Source organism: Podarcis pityusensis (assembly GCF_964106645.2).
Source record: "Podarcis pityusensis genome assembly, chromosome: Z".
Taxonomy (NCBI): domain Eukaryota; kingdom Metazoa; phylum Chordata; class Lepidosauria; order Squamata; family Lacertidae; genus Podarcis; species Podarcis pityusensis.
This window is the reverse complement of record NC_138044.1, coordinates 48,126,070-48,141,719: the sequence shown is the minus strand read 5'-3', so window position 1 is coordinate 48,141,719 and position 15,650 is coordinate 48,126,070. Positions and strand designations below refer to the sequence as shown.

General features: G+C 48.1%; 1 protein-coding gene across 1 annotated transcript; it reads right to left on the bottom strand.

The window, feature by feature from the left end:
• Window positions 1–2,801: 2,801 nt before the first annotated feature.
• On the bottom strand, window positions 2,802–15,626 carry LOC308468290 (UAP56-interacting factor-like; the record flags this gene model as incomplete). The annotated part of the gene is made up of 9 exons (XM_080990403.1): window positions 2,802–3,635; window positions 5,177–5,288; window positions 6,292–6,366; window positions 6,701–6,744; window positions 10,197–10,269; window positions 11,074–11,198; window positions 11,413–11,555; window positions 12,898–13,035; window positions 15,290–15,626. 9 exons carry the CDS (start codon window positions 15,624–15,626, stop codon window positions 3,495–3,497), a joined length of 1,188 nt encoding a protein of 395 aa, XP_080846529.1. The 3' UTR covers window positions 2,802–3,494.
• Window positions 15,627–15,650: the final 24 nt, after the last annotated feature.

Genomic DNA, 15,650 nt, shown 5'->3' with positions numbered 1-15,650 from the left:
GAGAAGAGTACAGTGAAGGCAGCTGCCTGGGTCCCTAGGCAGGGAGTTCCAAAGTGTTAGTGCTGTTGCACTAAAATATAGATTTCTTGCAAGTGTGAAATGAGTCTTACGTGGCAGCTAGAACAGTCCCAGTTGTGCAGGTTGAGTAGGCACACAGGGCGTAAGGCAATCCCTCAAGTGTAGAAGATGCCAAGCCACTATCCTGAAGCAGGGTATTGAAACAAATGAAGCAATAGAAGCAATACCCCTGAACCCTGGAAGGAAAACATCTGGAAGTACAGATACCAGAGAACATATGACCCATAACATTGATTGTGACATATTACAGGGAAACTCAGTTGCCCGGCAAACTTTGGCCCAGGGAAAAGGATAGAATTAGATGTTGATACCAAACTTGTATTTGTCAACCGAAGGCCTTTCTATCATGGACAGACCACATAATGCGTCTTCTGAACATCCCAAATGATATGCTGCCACATGTAGTAAAGCCAAACGACATTGCTTCTATAATTTATACTATGATGGTTATTCGGTACAAACAATGATTACCTTTCAAGATCAGAACCTGGCTAAACTTATCCACAGATTAAGACATCTATTCCTGAAGAAAAGAATAATAACACCAAGACTTTTCGAAAATAGGTTACCAATGACCCTATTCTCTGCTGCCAAGAGCGACAAATCAATGACAAATGAGGAACAGGAAAAATTTAGGAAGGGGCACTGGTCCCAAAAAGCCCTGTTCGACCATCATAAACAAGAGACTCTAAAATCAAAAAGGAAAGGTGCACCCTTATAGGGTTTGCATCATCCCGCAAATGAGCAGAAGGATAATCTCTCTCCAGAAGAAAATGCTCTAATAAGTCATTTTTGGACATTACCTTCCTTAGCACAAATCAAAATTTTAGAAAGACAACACTTAGAAACAGATTATCTGGAAAGGACGAATGTAAGGATGCCAGAGAGGAGGATCTAGCAGTCGACCAGACTCCCTCCAAAAAGGTTCCCATGGTGGAAGAGTTCCCTTCTCAGGCACACAACTTGGCAGTCTGTCACCCTCACAACTTTCAGGTAATGGCAGAGATAAATCTGCCTTCATCTACGAAAGTGCAATGTATAGGAGAAGGTAGTAGATTGCCCCCCCAAAAAAGGGAAACCACCACCATGGTGACCTCACCGGGTTTCAGGACTAAAATGAGATACTTAGATGAGGAGGAACTAGGCTCCAGGCAGATGGAACATCCTCCGGAGGGTGCCCTGGTAAACAAAGGCTCTACAATTTTCAGTGTGAGTACTTTATATCCATTGTCTGAATTCATCAAACTCCTGGGCTGTTCCCCATGCAAAGATACTGTTAAAATAAATAACATCCAGCTGCCACATAAATAGGCAAATTCCAAAAACTTTTCAGAAGATAATTGACAAAGACTAAATTTTAGCAAAGCCAGACCCAACCTTAGCTTTACAACATGGAATATAGCAGGATGGTCTGAAAAGGCATCTGACGTGTCTTTTGTCCAATTCACCCAAGGGTATGACATTGTATTTCTACAGGAGACTTGGAGCGTAAGTGAAATAGATGTTAACGGCTTCTCGTTTTGCCTCCCTGGATCACCAAGCTTCAAGGGGGGGCAAATTAAAGGCGGCTTGGGTACCTTTGCATTTTACCCTTGTAAAATTGGGGAGAAGCAGCATGTGGGGAGGTTGCTTTCCTGCCTGGCTTGTGGGCCTCCCAGAGGCATCTAGTCAGCCAGTGTGTGGAACAGGAGATTGATGTGTTTATTGCATTATCTCCAATGGCTAGACTTCACTCCAAAGGTGGCTCTCAGCCCAAAGTGGATGGGCATTGCCCTTCAATTGGTGTGTGTGATTGATTATGCAGGGAGGGGCTTACCCCCCCATTTTTATTCATGTTAGCAACCCTTGTGGAGGCCAAGCATTATTCTCCCACCGTTCCTCCATGCAGCTCAAGGATCTCCCCCCTCCTCATTTTATGCTCGCAACAACCCTGTGAGGTAGGTTAGGCTGAGAGGCAGGAACTGGCCCAAGCTCACCCAGACAGCTTCATGGTTGTGTGGGGATTTGAACTCTGGCCTTCTAGGTCCCAGCCCAACACTCTACCCACTACACCACACAGCCAGCCCTCCCCCCCAGTCTGGAGTCCAATTCCCAGAAGCCCACTGGTTCTATTTTGAAGTACTCTTGAGACCCACTTGGTATGAAGAGTTGGACCGCCTTGTTCTAGAAGATTGTGCAGGCTTGTCCTCATAGCTTCCAGAGGTAAACTGCATGGTGATATTTAACTATGTTGAAACAGATCATTTGCATTCTCACACAAATGAGAAAGAGGAAGGATAATGGCTTAATAAAGTATCTTCTCCTACTTATCTAAATCCCTCCAAAAGATTATTGGTATAGGAGCTCCAGAGTGGCTGGTGAGAGCCATGTGGTTGAGCTGGAGCAACTAGCTCAACTCTCTCCACACACTGAGTTTTTCAGGTAGACCAGGGGTGGGGGGACAATAGCCTTGATTACTTATTTCCTCCCAAGGTAAGGGGAAGTGACATGGCTAAGATGGCAGGATAGCTTACTATGATGTTAACCCCTTCCAGCATTAATTAGACTGAAGCATGTTGTTGTATGAGATGTTGGTTATACGAGACTGGTTATCCCACACAACATGCTCTCATGCAACCCATGCACTCCAACTGAAACCCATTTCCTGGACGATATCAACATTGTGTTTTGTGCCTGTGAACTCCATAGTGAATATTTTTATTAGAAAAGAAAACAGCCCAGTGTTTCAGCTTCTAAAAGTTGTTTTATTCAGCGCGCTGTTACAGCTTGTCACACCCAAATCATCAAAAGGAATCTGCCAAAGTGCTTTTCCAGGCAAAAGGGGGCAGAGGGAGAGAAACAAAGAACCTCAAATTCACTAGACCAGGGATGGGGAATTCTGTGACCCTCTAGATGTTGTTGGATTCCATCACCCCTGACGGTCGGCCATGCTGGCTGGGGCAGAAGGCCATTGGATCTGGCAATATCTGGGAGCTCACAAGATTCCCTGCCCCCACACTACACAAACAACCAGGCACTCAGCTGTGAGGCATGCCTCTTACTGGAGGGAGGGTCACTCCAGAGGCAGCTGTGGCATGAGGGTGCTTGATCATGCCTTTGTGGGCACATCTGAGGATTAAAGAGGGCCCCTATGAAGCTTGCTTGGAGATCTTCCTTACCACATGGCTCTCCGGCAAAAACACAACTGTACTAGCCGCCATACAGACTCACACCTCAAAGCTGGATCAGACGGTAGGCTACATCAGGAGGAAGTCTGGGGCAGAGGGGCCTAGAGTGGGAGTCAGAGCTGCTCTTAGGGCTGCATGTCTGAAGCATGGGCAGAAATCTTTGAGTGTGAAGTTGCATGGGGCTGTCTCTTTGCGTTTTGTGATGCCAAGCTGCCACTCAGACAGAGGCAGGCAACCAACCAACTGGCTTCAGGGGCAAGCTCCTTTGCAAAGCCAGTCTGACTTCACTGAATGCAATGGCAGAGTGACCATTCGGCCTGTGTTCTGCTTCGCTGTGAAATGGCGTGTGTTCCTCAACCCAGAGAACCTTTCGTTCAACGTCAAGCTCGTCTAAGGAAGAAAAACATAAGAGTTAGTCTTGAATCCCCACAGACATGTGCTTGGAGATGTCAGCACACAGCACATTTAAAGCACATCTCCTCCCACCCACCCACACCCAAAAAGTCCTGAGAACAATGATTTGTTAAGGGTGCTGGGAACTGTAGCACTGTGAAAGGAAAACTAAGGTTCTTGTTATTCTTTGGAGGGGGTGGAATGGTGAATACACAGCTCTGCTGAACACAGATAGATTTAGCTTTGGAGACAACACATGTATGACCACAATCTTCATGTGAGTTCCTGGCGACCTTCAGCTTAAACACACCCTGCTCTGAAGTGAGAAAAATCCACCACACTCAAACATTCCTGCACAAAGCTGCCCATGGCAAGGTTATAACACAAAACCTAGAGATTCTGATGTGCAGGAATGGTTTCCTTGAGGGCATGTGTAATAGGGTACAAAACCCACCTTCTATATTTTGAAGCCCAGGAGTTAAGAGATGAGGAGTCCACCCAACCCCAGTTCAAGCTGGGGGTTGGACTGGAAGGGAGACACCTAATGTCCCCAGAATTGGGGGGAAGCTTGGCTAATTTCCAGGTTAAACTGAACTCTTTAGTACTGCCCCCCAGGGCACCATTATGTGGGTCCTCTGAAGCATGAGAAAGCTTAGAAGGTAAGAACAGGGCTTTCCTCCCCACTCCTAAGTTCAGCAGGCGGCTAGAGGTGGCCACATGAACACCCCCTACCGCACCCCCAGCATAGGTTCAACTTTTAGCACAATTGAACTTTAACAAAAAGTCTTCAGCCAGATGGCATACAATGCTTTGGCAGCGGCAACTTATCATTTTCTTGATCAACTTATCATTTTCTTGATTACAAACAATTAAAAAGGCGGACAAACAATTAAAAAGGCGGACAATCTTGCAAAGGAGTGTTGCCATTTAAACTGCTGGTTTGACGTAGGAACCCGAAAAAAGAAAAGGAACCAACTACCCAGAGTCTGCTTCATATTGCCCTTGTTCTCCACCTCCCTCTATCCTAAGGTAAAGGGTAAAGGGACCCCTGACCATTAGGTCCAGTCGTGACCGACTCTGGGGTTGCGGCGCTCATCTCGCTTTATTGGCCGAGGGAGCCGGCGTACAGCTTCTGGGTCATGTGGGCAGCATGACTAAGCCGCTTCTGGCGAACCAGAGCAGCGCACGGAAACGCCGTTTACCTTCCCACCGGAGCGGTACTTATTTATCTACTTGCACTTTGACATGCTTTTGAACTGCTAGGTTCGCAGCAGCAGGGACCAAGCAACGGGAGCTCACCCTGTCACGGGGATTTGAACCGCCAACCTTCTGATCGGCAAGTCCTAGGCTCAGTGGTTTAACCCACAGCGCCACCTGTGTCCCTCCCTCTATCCTGGTTACAAACAAGAGTTAAGATTTGAAAGCCTTGTTATCACCTCATTCCCTTCAATTAGCCAGCTGCTCTGGCAGATGACATCAGTTCCTTCCCGCTTCCAATATTTCTGCTCCAAAAGCCTCCCAATATTCCTGCTCCTAACCTGGTTAGCCATAGCCCGGAAGTTGAATCTCAGGGGAACACCTTTGGGCTGGGAACGGCTCATCTTTTCTGGGCCTCTTCGCCCCCTTGGGAAGGGATGCTTGGTTCCTGGCCTGTGAAATGCACGCAGAATATAAAGATGCCTTCTTTCCATGGAGCCAAGGAAGAAGGGTGGAATTTGTTAATCTCCCAAACCTTCCCAAGTAAGAGATGCCGGAGTTGCGTCACCTACAACTTCCTCAGGGATCAAGCAGCTAAGAAAAACGAAACGTCCCACCTGGGCACAGTTTCTGAGAGAGCAACAGCAGAAGTTCTGTACTTTGAGGGCAGAAGACCCACACTCTGGAAGATGAGCATTTGCCCAGTGGATTCTGGCCAGTCCATGAGGGCTGCCGGCCCCTTCCCACTCCATCTCAGGCACAGAACACATTGGCTCTGCCACTCCTTGGCTCTGGCGCCACCTACTGTTGGCCTCTTTGCCTTCCACCTTACCAGTCCCAATGAGCACCATCCACCCCTGCATTGGTCTTCTTTCCTTCTCTCCTCCAACACCCCCCAATTCAATTCACCCTCTATTAAAAACCTTTCCTTATGAGGCAATAATCAATATTTTTATTTATTTATAGACATATTTATGGACATATTTCTAGCTAATTTTGCGCCCCCCCTCGCCTATGCCCCTGGCTCTGAAAGGGGAGCTGGCTGCAAGTGTCACAGGCCTGGTGGGCCAGAAATCCAAAGCGAGGGCCAGTGTGGCACAGTTGTTGGAGTACTGTGCTAGGAACTGGGAGACCAGGGTACAAGCCCGCACTCAGCCAGGAAGCTTGCTGGGCTCACTCTCAGCCCAACCAACCTCACAGGGTTGTTGTGTGACCATAAAATGTGTGTGCGTGGGGGGGGGTGGACTCTGCATACCACCTTGATCAGCTTGGGGGAAAGGAGGGTGATAAATGTGTGAAGGAAAGAAGGAAGGAAGGAAGGAAGGAAGGAAGGAAGGAAGGAAGAAAGAAAGAAAGAAAGAAAGAAAGAAAGAAAGAAAGAAAGGGTGATAGAGCAGGAAGGTGAGATGCACAATAGAGAATGGGCATTGTTTTCACTCAAGGCAACATAACGTACATGCTTGCTTGACTTGCTTGGGGGTTAGACACAGAAACGGTCAGCACACCTCCAGGATTGGGTTCTGGCTGCCACCTAGAGAAAGAGAGACAGGGAGAGGAAGCAAAGAACCAGACTCCTAGCAGCAGCAGCAGGACTGGAGTGAATGGAGCACAGACTGATGAAGACATGCCAGCGTTGGAGGAGTTTGAGAAGGCTCCAAAGGTCACACTCATCAAGATCCAACTGAGGTGCCCTCTACAATTCTCCTACAAAGTAAGGTCAGTGCAACCCTAGAAGCTCCCACCTGGGGAAAAACAGAGCAGGTGCTCTGGTTATGCCAGGAAGGCATATTTCCAATCCTTACTTTCTCTCCTCCACCACTGCTTTTTCTTCCTTCAGAAAAGGGGGGGTTCTTTCCACAACTTACCTCCTCCTCTTTAAAGGCTTCCCCTCCACATTGGACTTTGTTTGCTGTAAGAAGGAAGAGAACAACAAGCATGACAGAAACCAAAACTCCCAAAGCAAGGAGACTTGGTTCCACAGTATGGATCAAAGCTCTCCACAGACTGTAGCTTAAAGTGGATTCCTTGTTTATTTTGCAAAATCTTAGAACCTCTAAACAGATTACAAAAAGAATAAAGTAATAAAATAATCAGTAAGAAACCACATTTGTTAAAAACTATTTAAGATCCTCTCCTCTGTCTTACATGATTGCTGTAAGGATTACAGAGAAAATGTTTGTAGAATACTGTGACTACTTAGGGAAAACACAATGCAATTTTAAATCCGGTCAGTCTTACAGTTGCCCCTTTAAGAACGGGTTGCAGGGCCAACTGAAGCCAGAGGGCAATGGCAACACATGCCTCACTGGATCACTGAGAGCCAATGTGGTGTAGAGGTGAGAGTGTCGGGTTGGGACCCAGGAGACCAGCATCAGCCATGAAGCTGAGTGGGTGGCCAGGGTTGTTGTTGAGATTGAATGAGGAGGGGAAGGGATGATGAGGATGATGATAATAATGATAATGATAATACCACCCCCATCTGGCTGGGTTTCCCCAGCCACTCTGGGCGGCTTCCAACAAATATTAAAAATACATTAAAATGTCACACATTAAAAATTTCCCTAAACAGGGCTGCCTTCAGATATCTTCTAAAAGTCTGATATTTGTTTATTTCCTTGACATCTGGTGGGAGGCCATTCCACAAGGTGGGTGCCACTACTGAGAAGGCCCTCTGCCTGGTTCCCTGTAACCTCACATCTCGCAGTGAGAAACTGCCAGAAGGCCCTCGGCACTGGATCTCAGTGTCCGGGCAGAACAATGGGGGTGGAGATGCTCCTTCAGGTATACTGGACCGAGGCCATTTAGGGCTTTAAAGGTCAGCACCAACACTTTGAATTGTGTTCGGAAACATACTGGGAGCCAATGTAGGTCTTTCAAGACCGGTGTTATGTGGTCTCGGCGGCCACTCCCAGTCACCAGTCTAGCTGCCACATTCTGGATTAGTTGTAGTTTCCGGGTCACCTTCAAAAGTAGCACCACATAGAGCACATTGCAGTAGTCCAAGCGGGAGATAACTAGAGCATGCACCACTCTGGCAAGACAGTCTGCAGGCAGGTAGGGTCTCAGCCTGCATACCAGATGGAGCTAATAAACAGCTGCCCTGGACACAGAATTGACCTGAGCCTCCATGGAGAACTGTGAGTCCAAAATGACTCCCAGGCTATGCACCTGGTATTTCAGGGGCACAGTTACCCCATTCAGAACCAGGGAGTCCTCCACACCTGCCCGCCCCCTGTCCCCCCAAAACAGTACTTCTGTCCTGTCAGGATTTAACCTCAGCCCCCATCCATCCTCCAACTGCCTCCAGACACTCACACAGGACCTTCACCGGCTTCACTGGTTCGTGATTTGAAAGAGAGGTAGAGCTGGGTATCATCCGAATATTGATGAACACCCAACCCAAACCCCCTGATGATCTCTCCCAAAGGGTGCATGTAGATGTTGAAAAGTTGAGGGAGAGGACAGAACCCTGAGGCACCCAACAAGTGAGAGCCCAGGGGTCTGAATACTCAGCCCCCAACACCACTTTCTTGACACGGCCCAGGAAAAAGGAGTGGAACCACCGTATAACAGTGCCCCCAGCTCCCAGCCCCTCTAGACAGTCCAGAGGGATGTTATGGTTGATGGTATCAAAAGCCACTGAGAGATCCAACAGAACTAGGAAACAGCTCTCACCTTTGTCCCTAGCCCGCTGGAGATCATCGGCCAGTGAGACCAAGGCAATTTCAGTCCCATGGTGAGGTCTGAATCCTGACTGGAAGGGATCCAAATGGTCCGCTTCTTCCAGGCGTGCCTGGAGTTGTTCAGCAACCACTTGCTCTATCACCTTGCCCAAGAATGGAAGATTTGAGACTGGGTGATAGTTGGCCATATTGGCCAGGTCTAGAGATGTTTTTTTTAAGAAGCGGTTTAATAACCGCCTCTTTCATTGTGCCTGGGAAGGCTCCCTCACAGAAAGAAGCATTCAGCACCCTATGAAGCCCATCGCCCAGCCCTTCCCGGCTAGCTTTTATAAGCCAGGATGGGCAAGGATCAAGGAGACAGGTGGTTGGTTTCACTCATCCAAGCAGCCTGTCCACATCCTCGGAGGTAACAGATTGGAATTGATCCCATGCAACTTGACTAGACAGGACTCTAGCACTCTCCCGCCCCAGCCCTGCTCCCATGGTGGAATCTACCTCTTCCCAAATCTGAGCTATGCAAAAGCATTGCAGAAGATCTTGGGGTCCCTACCAGGCCCCGGTGACGAAGGTGGTTCTGATAGATTGTGAAGCACATGAAAGAGTCTCCTGCTGCTGTTTTCTGCAGATGCAATAGAGGCGGTGAAGAAGGTCCTCTTTGCCGTCACCGTTGCCACTTGGTAGACTTGACGTTGAGCTCTAGCCCGTGTCCGGTCTGATTCAGAATGAGTTTTCTGCCACTGGCACTCTAGCCGTCTCAGTGATTGTTTCCTCGCCCTCAACTCTGGAGATAACCACAGGACTGTCCGGGCTCCATGCAATTGGAGAGGGCACTCGGAGCCAGAGAGTCGATAGCCCTGGTTAACTCCGCATTCCACCAGGGAATCCACCAGGGAATCAGCTGAAAGGCCATCAACATGGGATAAAACATCCCCTACCACTCTCTGGAACATCCCCTACCACTCTCTGAAAGCCAATTGGATCCATTAAGTGGCAGGGGCGGACCATCCAAATCGGTCCCACCTCCTTGCAGAGGGGAAGGGTTGCAGAGAAGTCCAGTTACACTAGGAAGTGATCTGACCATGGCACTTCTTTTGTTTCACTTTGCTTACTGTCAGATCACCCACGTCACTAGAGGTGAACACCAGGTCTAAGGCATGTCCGTGACTATGAGTTGGGACAAACTTATTCAGGGACAGCCCCATGGAGGCCATGCTTTCCATGAAGTCCCGAGCGGCCCCTTGTAAGGTTGTGTTGGCATGGATGTTAAAATCCCCTGAGACAACCAAACTAGGTGTCTCCAGGAGAACATCTGGTATGACCTGAAGCAGCTCGGGCAGGGAATCCTTGGCACAGTGGGGAGGTTGGTACACCAAAAGGAATCCTGTACTGCCGCTATTGCCCAACTTCCAGACCATGCACTCAGAGAGGTCTTCCCAATAGGGACGATGTAAACCACTTCTTTCCCAACACCTGGGTCTTTTCCAGGGAGTCTTCTCTTCTCATGAGGTGGCCAAAATCTTGGAGCCTCAGCTTCAGGATCTGTCCTTCCAGTGAGCACTCAGGGCCGATTTCCTTCAGAATGCAGAGGTTTGATCTTCTTGCAGTCCATGGGACTCTCAAGAGTCTCCTCCAGCACCAGAATTTAAAAGCATGATATAAAAGACAATGAAGAACTCACCCTTCGGTTGAAGTTGAATCTGGATTGCCTCTGGAAGAAAGCTGGTCTTCGGTTTAGCTGGAAAGGCTGGTTACTGGGGGGAAATAAAAGGACCCTATATTAACACAAATTTCTGTGCACACTCAAGCCATAGATACTGTGGTAGATACGCCAGTCTCCAAGTGGCGAGACTCCGGGAGTGACTGTGCTTACGCAGGGCTCCGTTTCTAGGGAATGAAGGTCAGAGTAGGCTGTGGTGTCTTTAGTAAGTATGGCTACATTTACAAAGCATAAGACAGAGGGCTCAGAGCACTCACACCCCGGCAGGTCTTTCTTCCCCACTGGGGTTCTAGGCAAATCACAGCCTTACAGTTCAGCTTCCAGCATCAGCCAAATTCCCACACAAAACTCTGGCTCCTGTTCTTCTATGTTACAAGGCGATGACGTCGTGTCCAAGTAGGTGGCAGGGTGATCTGGATCCTGACCCTCTCCCCAAACATATAAAAATATATTTGCTGAATTTGGAATCTCAGTTGAAAAATTGTCCAGCCATTTGCTACTTGATTTTGCAAATGTTCAGACTCCCCAGGATTGGGAGGCGAAAACTGACACCGTGTCCTGCAAAGTGGCCTGCAGTCACACACACACTTTTGTGGGAACAGGGAAGCATAGGAGCCAGCTCCTAGGGGTTGAGGTCCCTTTGGCTCCTCCAATAAAATATTTGATGGGATCGCCCCCTCCCCCCAAAAGTTGATGGGCATTGCCATTCAACTGGTGTGCATGTGCTGCGTTTTGTGATCAATGGGGCAGAGTAGGGCTTACCTCCCCACTCCAATATTTTATTCAGGTTTGCCTCCCTGCACAGAAGTCTACTCCTCCCGAAACCAAGCTTCCTTACCTTTGGGCGGTTGGTGGAGCAGCTCCTGCCCTTCGAAAGCGATTGACCCTTGTGGGATCCCTCTGCTGGGTACCGGGTGTTGTGCCATCCCTGCTCCCAACCAAGGTAGCATCTTCCTGCTGCACCTACAAATTAGCACAGTTTGCCTCAGGATTGGCTTCTTGAACATAAAGCATCATGGGCAGGGGAACAGCTGTCGAAGCCCAGCCTTCCTCATCCTCGAGTCCGCCAAATGTTGTCGACTGCAACTCCCATCCATCCTGTGCTGTCTGGGTTTATAGGAGCTGCCGTCCAAAACTCCTGGAGGGTATCAGTTGGCAAAGATTGCCATAGTCCTACCTGTTGAGCTGAGCTGGGCCGATTTAGGGGGCTCATGCCTTTTGGCCCAAGGGCTGCTCTCCTCCTGGGACTGGTCACCCCATTCCAGAAAGGCTTCCTGTAATTCTGCTGCTTTTGAAACTCTCCTCTGAACCTGCTGGGTCCTAAAGAGACACACCATGCAGAATGTGATTCCTCGTCAATCTTCAGGTGTCGACAATTTATCATTAAAAACAATGTTTCTCTGCTATTTGCCACATCTGACTCTCCCCTGCCCCTTCCTCCAAAGGGGGATGAGTATGTGAGATTACCTGCACTTTTGCTATTGTCTTATTAATAATAATATATCACCCTTCATCAAAAGATCTCAGGGCTGTTCACAAGGTAAAAGCACAAATAAATAGTTAAAATAAAAACAATAAAACAATAGCACCTCCCCCCACAAACACATTTAAAAGGCTGTAGAATATTAATCAGCCAGAGGCCTGGTTGAAGTTGGATCCTGGTCCAACTGCACTGGCTACCACCTAGTTTCTAATCCCAATTCAAATGCTGGTTTTTAATCTATAAAGCCTTAAATAGCTCAGGACTGCAATAACTCAGGGACCGCCTCTCTCCATATGAACCTATCCAGACCCTGCAATCATCATCTGAGACCCTTCTGTGTGCGTCCTCCATGAGAGGTCTGGTGGCAACTTGAGAATGAGCTTTTTCTGCAGTGGATCCCCACTTGTGGAATGCTCTCCCCAGGGAGGTCAAGCTGGCACCTTTATTATGCACCTTTAGGTACCAGACAAAAATGTTCCTCTTCAACCAGGCCTTTGGCTGATTGACATCTGATGCCCTTTTAAAATATGTTATGGAAGGGAGGGGGTTATTTGGTTGTCTTTGTTTTTGTGAACCTCCCCGAGATCTGCGGGTACAGGGCGGTATACAAACTTTAATAATGATGATGATGATGTTTAGGATCAGAGTTTTCCTTTTCCTAGATGGCTTGTCCCAGGCTGACAAGCCCCATCTGTCTATCTCCAGCATGAAAAGCCTATCTCAATTCAGGAGCATCCCTCCTCTGCAGATCCTTGTTCTCCCACAACACTACTGATCCCTACCTTGATAGATTATTTTCCCACTTCATCAAAGGCCCATTAACCATGAAAGGAGGAGATTCTTTGGTGTGCTGTATTCCTAGTTCTGTGCTCCAGTTTGAAAGAGCTGTGCTCAGGTCATACTGGGAGCCAGTTCGTGCTATAAATCACTTAAACGTTTTGTCTCTTTTTATGTTCATTATTTTCATTTTAATATTCATTCATTCATTATTTAATATTCATTTTAATGTTCAATTTATGTACCCTCCTCTGGTCACCCCTAGCTAAAGGTACTTGCATGAAGCTGAAGGAGGGGTTGATATCTCAGGATGCCAACCGTTACAAAAAGCCCTACCAACTTATTTCCTGAATTTTGCCAACTCCCAAACCTTCTCTTTCTGCTATTGCTTCTCACACATACCTTGCAGGTTCCTTGGTACCCAGCCCCAGAATCGACGTCTTCTGTTGCTATAGGCTGGATTCCAGTTCTTGAGCGGCTGCTTCCATCTGTTTTCCTTTGCGTTTGTCTGCCCTTTCTTGTTGCGCTTTATGATGTCATCTAAATTAGGGAAACCAACACACACAGAATACGTCAAGGAAATCTTCTCTTTTGTTTCATGTTGGCCTCCCAGCATTTTAACACAAGAGGATGGAAAGCTAACCCTCAGTATGTGGGGCAAGGAGAGTGTGGCATAGAATACTGCTCTAAGGAATCCAAGTATTCCAAAACAGAATTCCAAAACAGAGGGTAGTTTCCAGTTGCCCTTAATAACTTGGGACCAGTTTATCTGCAATATGTGCCCAGTTGACCCCTTTGACCTGCAGAACTGGCACCATTGCAGGTGCCACATAATACCAATCCTGCATTTGTAAGAAATGCATATTTTTGTGTCGCAGCCTCTACAGTTTGGAACTCCCTGCCTGCTCATATCAAGCAGGCGCCTTCAGTATACTCTTCAGCACCTGCTAAAAATATTTTTGTTTAGACAACCTAATCCAAATATGTAAAGTGTTGGCATGTGTTATAATCTGGATTTATCTTAGGGTTGATTTTCTTTTAATTCAACTAGGGAAAATGTATTGCATTAAATGAGGCAAGGATAGCAGAGTGAGCAACAAACTGAACAGGCGTGGCAATTTCTGAGCTGTATTAATAGCATCGTCGAACCAATATAGAAGCAATCAATATGGCTTTACTCTGAACGCAAGGGCTCCTTACCTGGAGAACTGAGTTGATTTGCGTACTCATAGAAGCATAGGAAGAAGCTGCCTTGTACTGAGCCAGACCACTGATTCTTTTAGCTTAGTATTGTCAACACTGACGGGAACTCTCACTCCAGGGTAAAGGCAGAATTTCCTAGCCCTACCTGGAGATGCCATCAGAGATTGATACCTGGGATCTTCTGCATGCAAAGCAGCTACTCTGCCATTGAGCCTAGCATGATCCTTGAAGTGAATAATTACCACCATTCAAGAAAGTTTGAAAGTATTCAGAAGAGACCCCCCCCCCCTAAAAAGCAAGTCCTTCAAGGGGAAAAAAAATGAAGGAAGCTGTATATCCTTCAGCTTGGGGTGTGGGGATGAGAGGAAGCCAGGAATTGGTTTTCAGTAATAGTATCAAACATAAACTCCCAATACTCAACATCAGAGAGGGAATCATTAAATACTGGGTGCTGGTTATTAAGTTAAGTCTGATCAAATAACAGTGGATGCCCAAATGCCAACCCTGAATAACAGAGAGCACATTTCCAGCATTCCTATTTTCAGAGGGGGCTTTAGGGAGGCAAATTAGCCAGGCAAGCCAAGAGAGAGTGGAGAGATTTTCCTCTTTCTTTCATTGTAATTCCGTTGGACGGGGCAGGGGCATATTTCCAGATCACTGACTGAATAAATGAGTGTGATGTTTGTGTGCACAAACAGATCTTGTGCCAAGGAAATGATGATTTGCATTGCCCGTCAATGCCATAAATAGACCAGGCATCACATCAAGCTTCTATTTTTGGAGAGGGCCAGTTTATCATGTCCGTGCTGGACTGTGGGGTTTTGAGCTTTGAAAAACTGCTGTGGGGTTTGGTGAGGTGAGCCAAAATGTAGCTGTGATTTGAACCTAACAGGCTGCATCTAGATATACCCAGAGTAAACACACTGAAATTAATTAGAATGGCTAATTAAGGGCCATTAATTTCAATTGGTCTACTCTGAGTAAGACTTAGCTACAGACAACCAGTCCACACTGAGCCATCTGCTTTTCACTGATGGTTCCCTTCTCTCTGGATGGAGGAGGGAGAAGTGTTTGGGTTGAAAATAGGCTGTCCATGGTGAAAGGAGAGGGATTTACTGAGAAACGGAAAAAGGAGAGGAAGTTGCAGGTGTGGGGGGGTGTCAAGCAGAAGATGTGGGAGAAGACCCCACTTGGGTTCAACTAAGCCAATTGGCCTGTGGAATCAGGAATGGCATAGGTATAGACCCCGTGGGGACCCAACTTTGGGCACCTAAGAAGGCTGCAAGGAATTTGCAAACTTTGCCAAACCTTCCCTGGCCGGACATTTTCTGCGCCTCAGAGGCGTTCATAGCCAGCCTCTCCCGCCCCATATACGGAAGGTATATAGTGCATATTTTGGGGGGAGGAGGGGCGGTTCTCACCTGGAACCAGCCCCCTCCACCCCAACTTTGAGAAGGGCACCCAGAGTGGATCTGGTTCCGCGGGGATAAAGCCTATGCGGCTCCGGAGCAAGTCCATGGGGTGGGGTGGGTCCCCGAGACGCTAGGACACATCCAACCAACACCCGACGAGTGTGGAGAGCTGCACCTACCCAGAGACAGATCTATCTCCTCAGCAGCCACCGCCGGCTCCGATCCTGCCCCAGCACCGGCGGCTTCGAGCATCGGCCCGGCCCCCGGCGCTGCCATGGCCTCTGAGGAAAGAGAGGGGTGGCGGCGGCCGGTCGGAGGAGAGCCCTCCGAGCTCCCGCCCCCTGGCCAGCTGTCCCATTCCCATTCCCCGGCGCCGCCACCAGAGTCGCGCCCGCCCGCTGCGGAGGCCGGCCCTGGCCTGTGGCGCGGCCTGGGAGGCGGGCGGGGTCCACCTGCAGACCCATTCTTCTCCACGGCCTCTGCACCGCTCTCAAATCCCAAAACAACCTGGATCATGCCGAAGGCAGCGCCGTGTGTAGT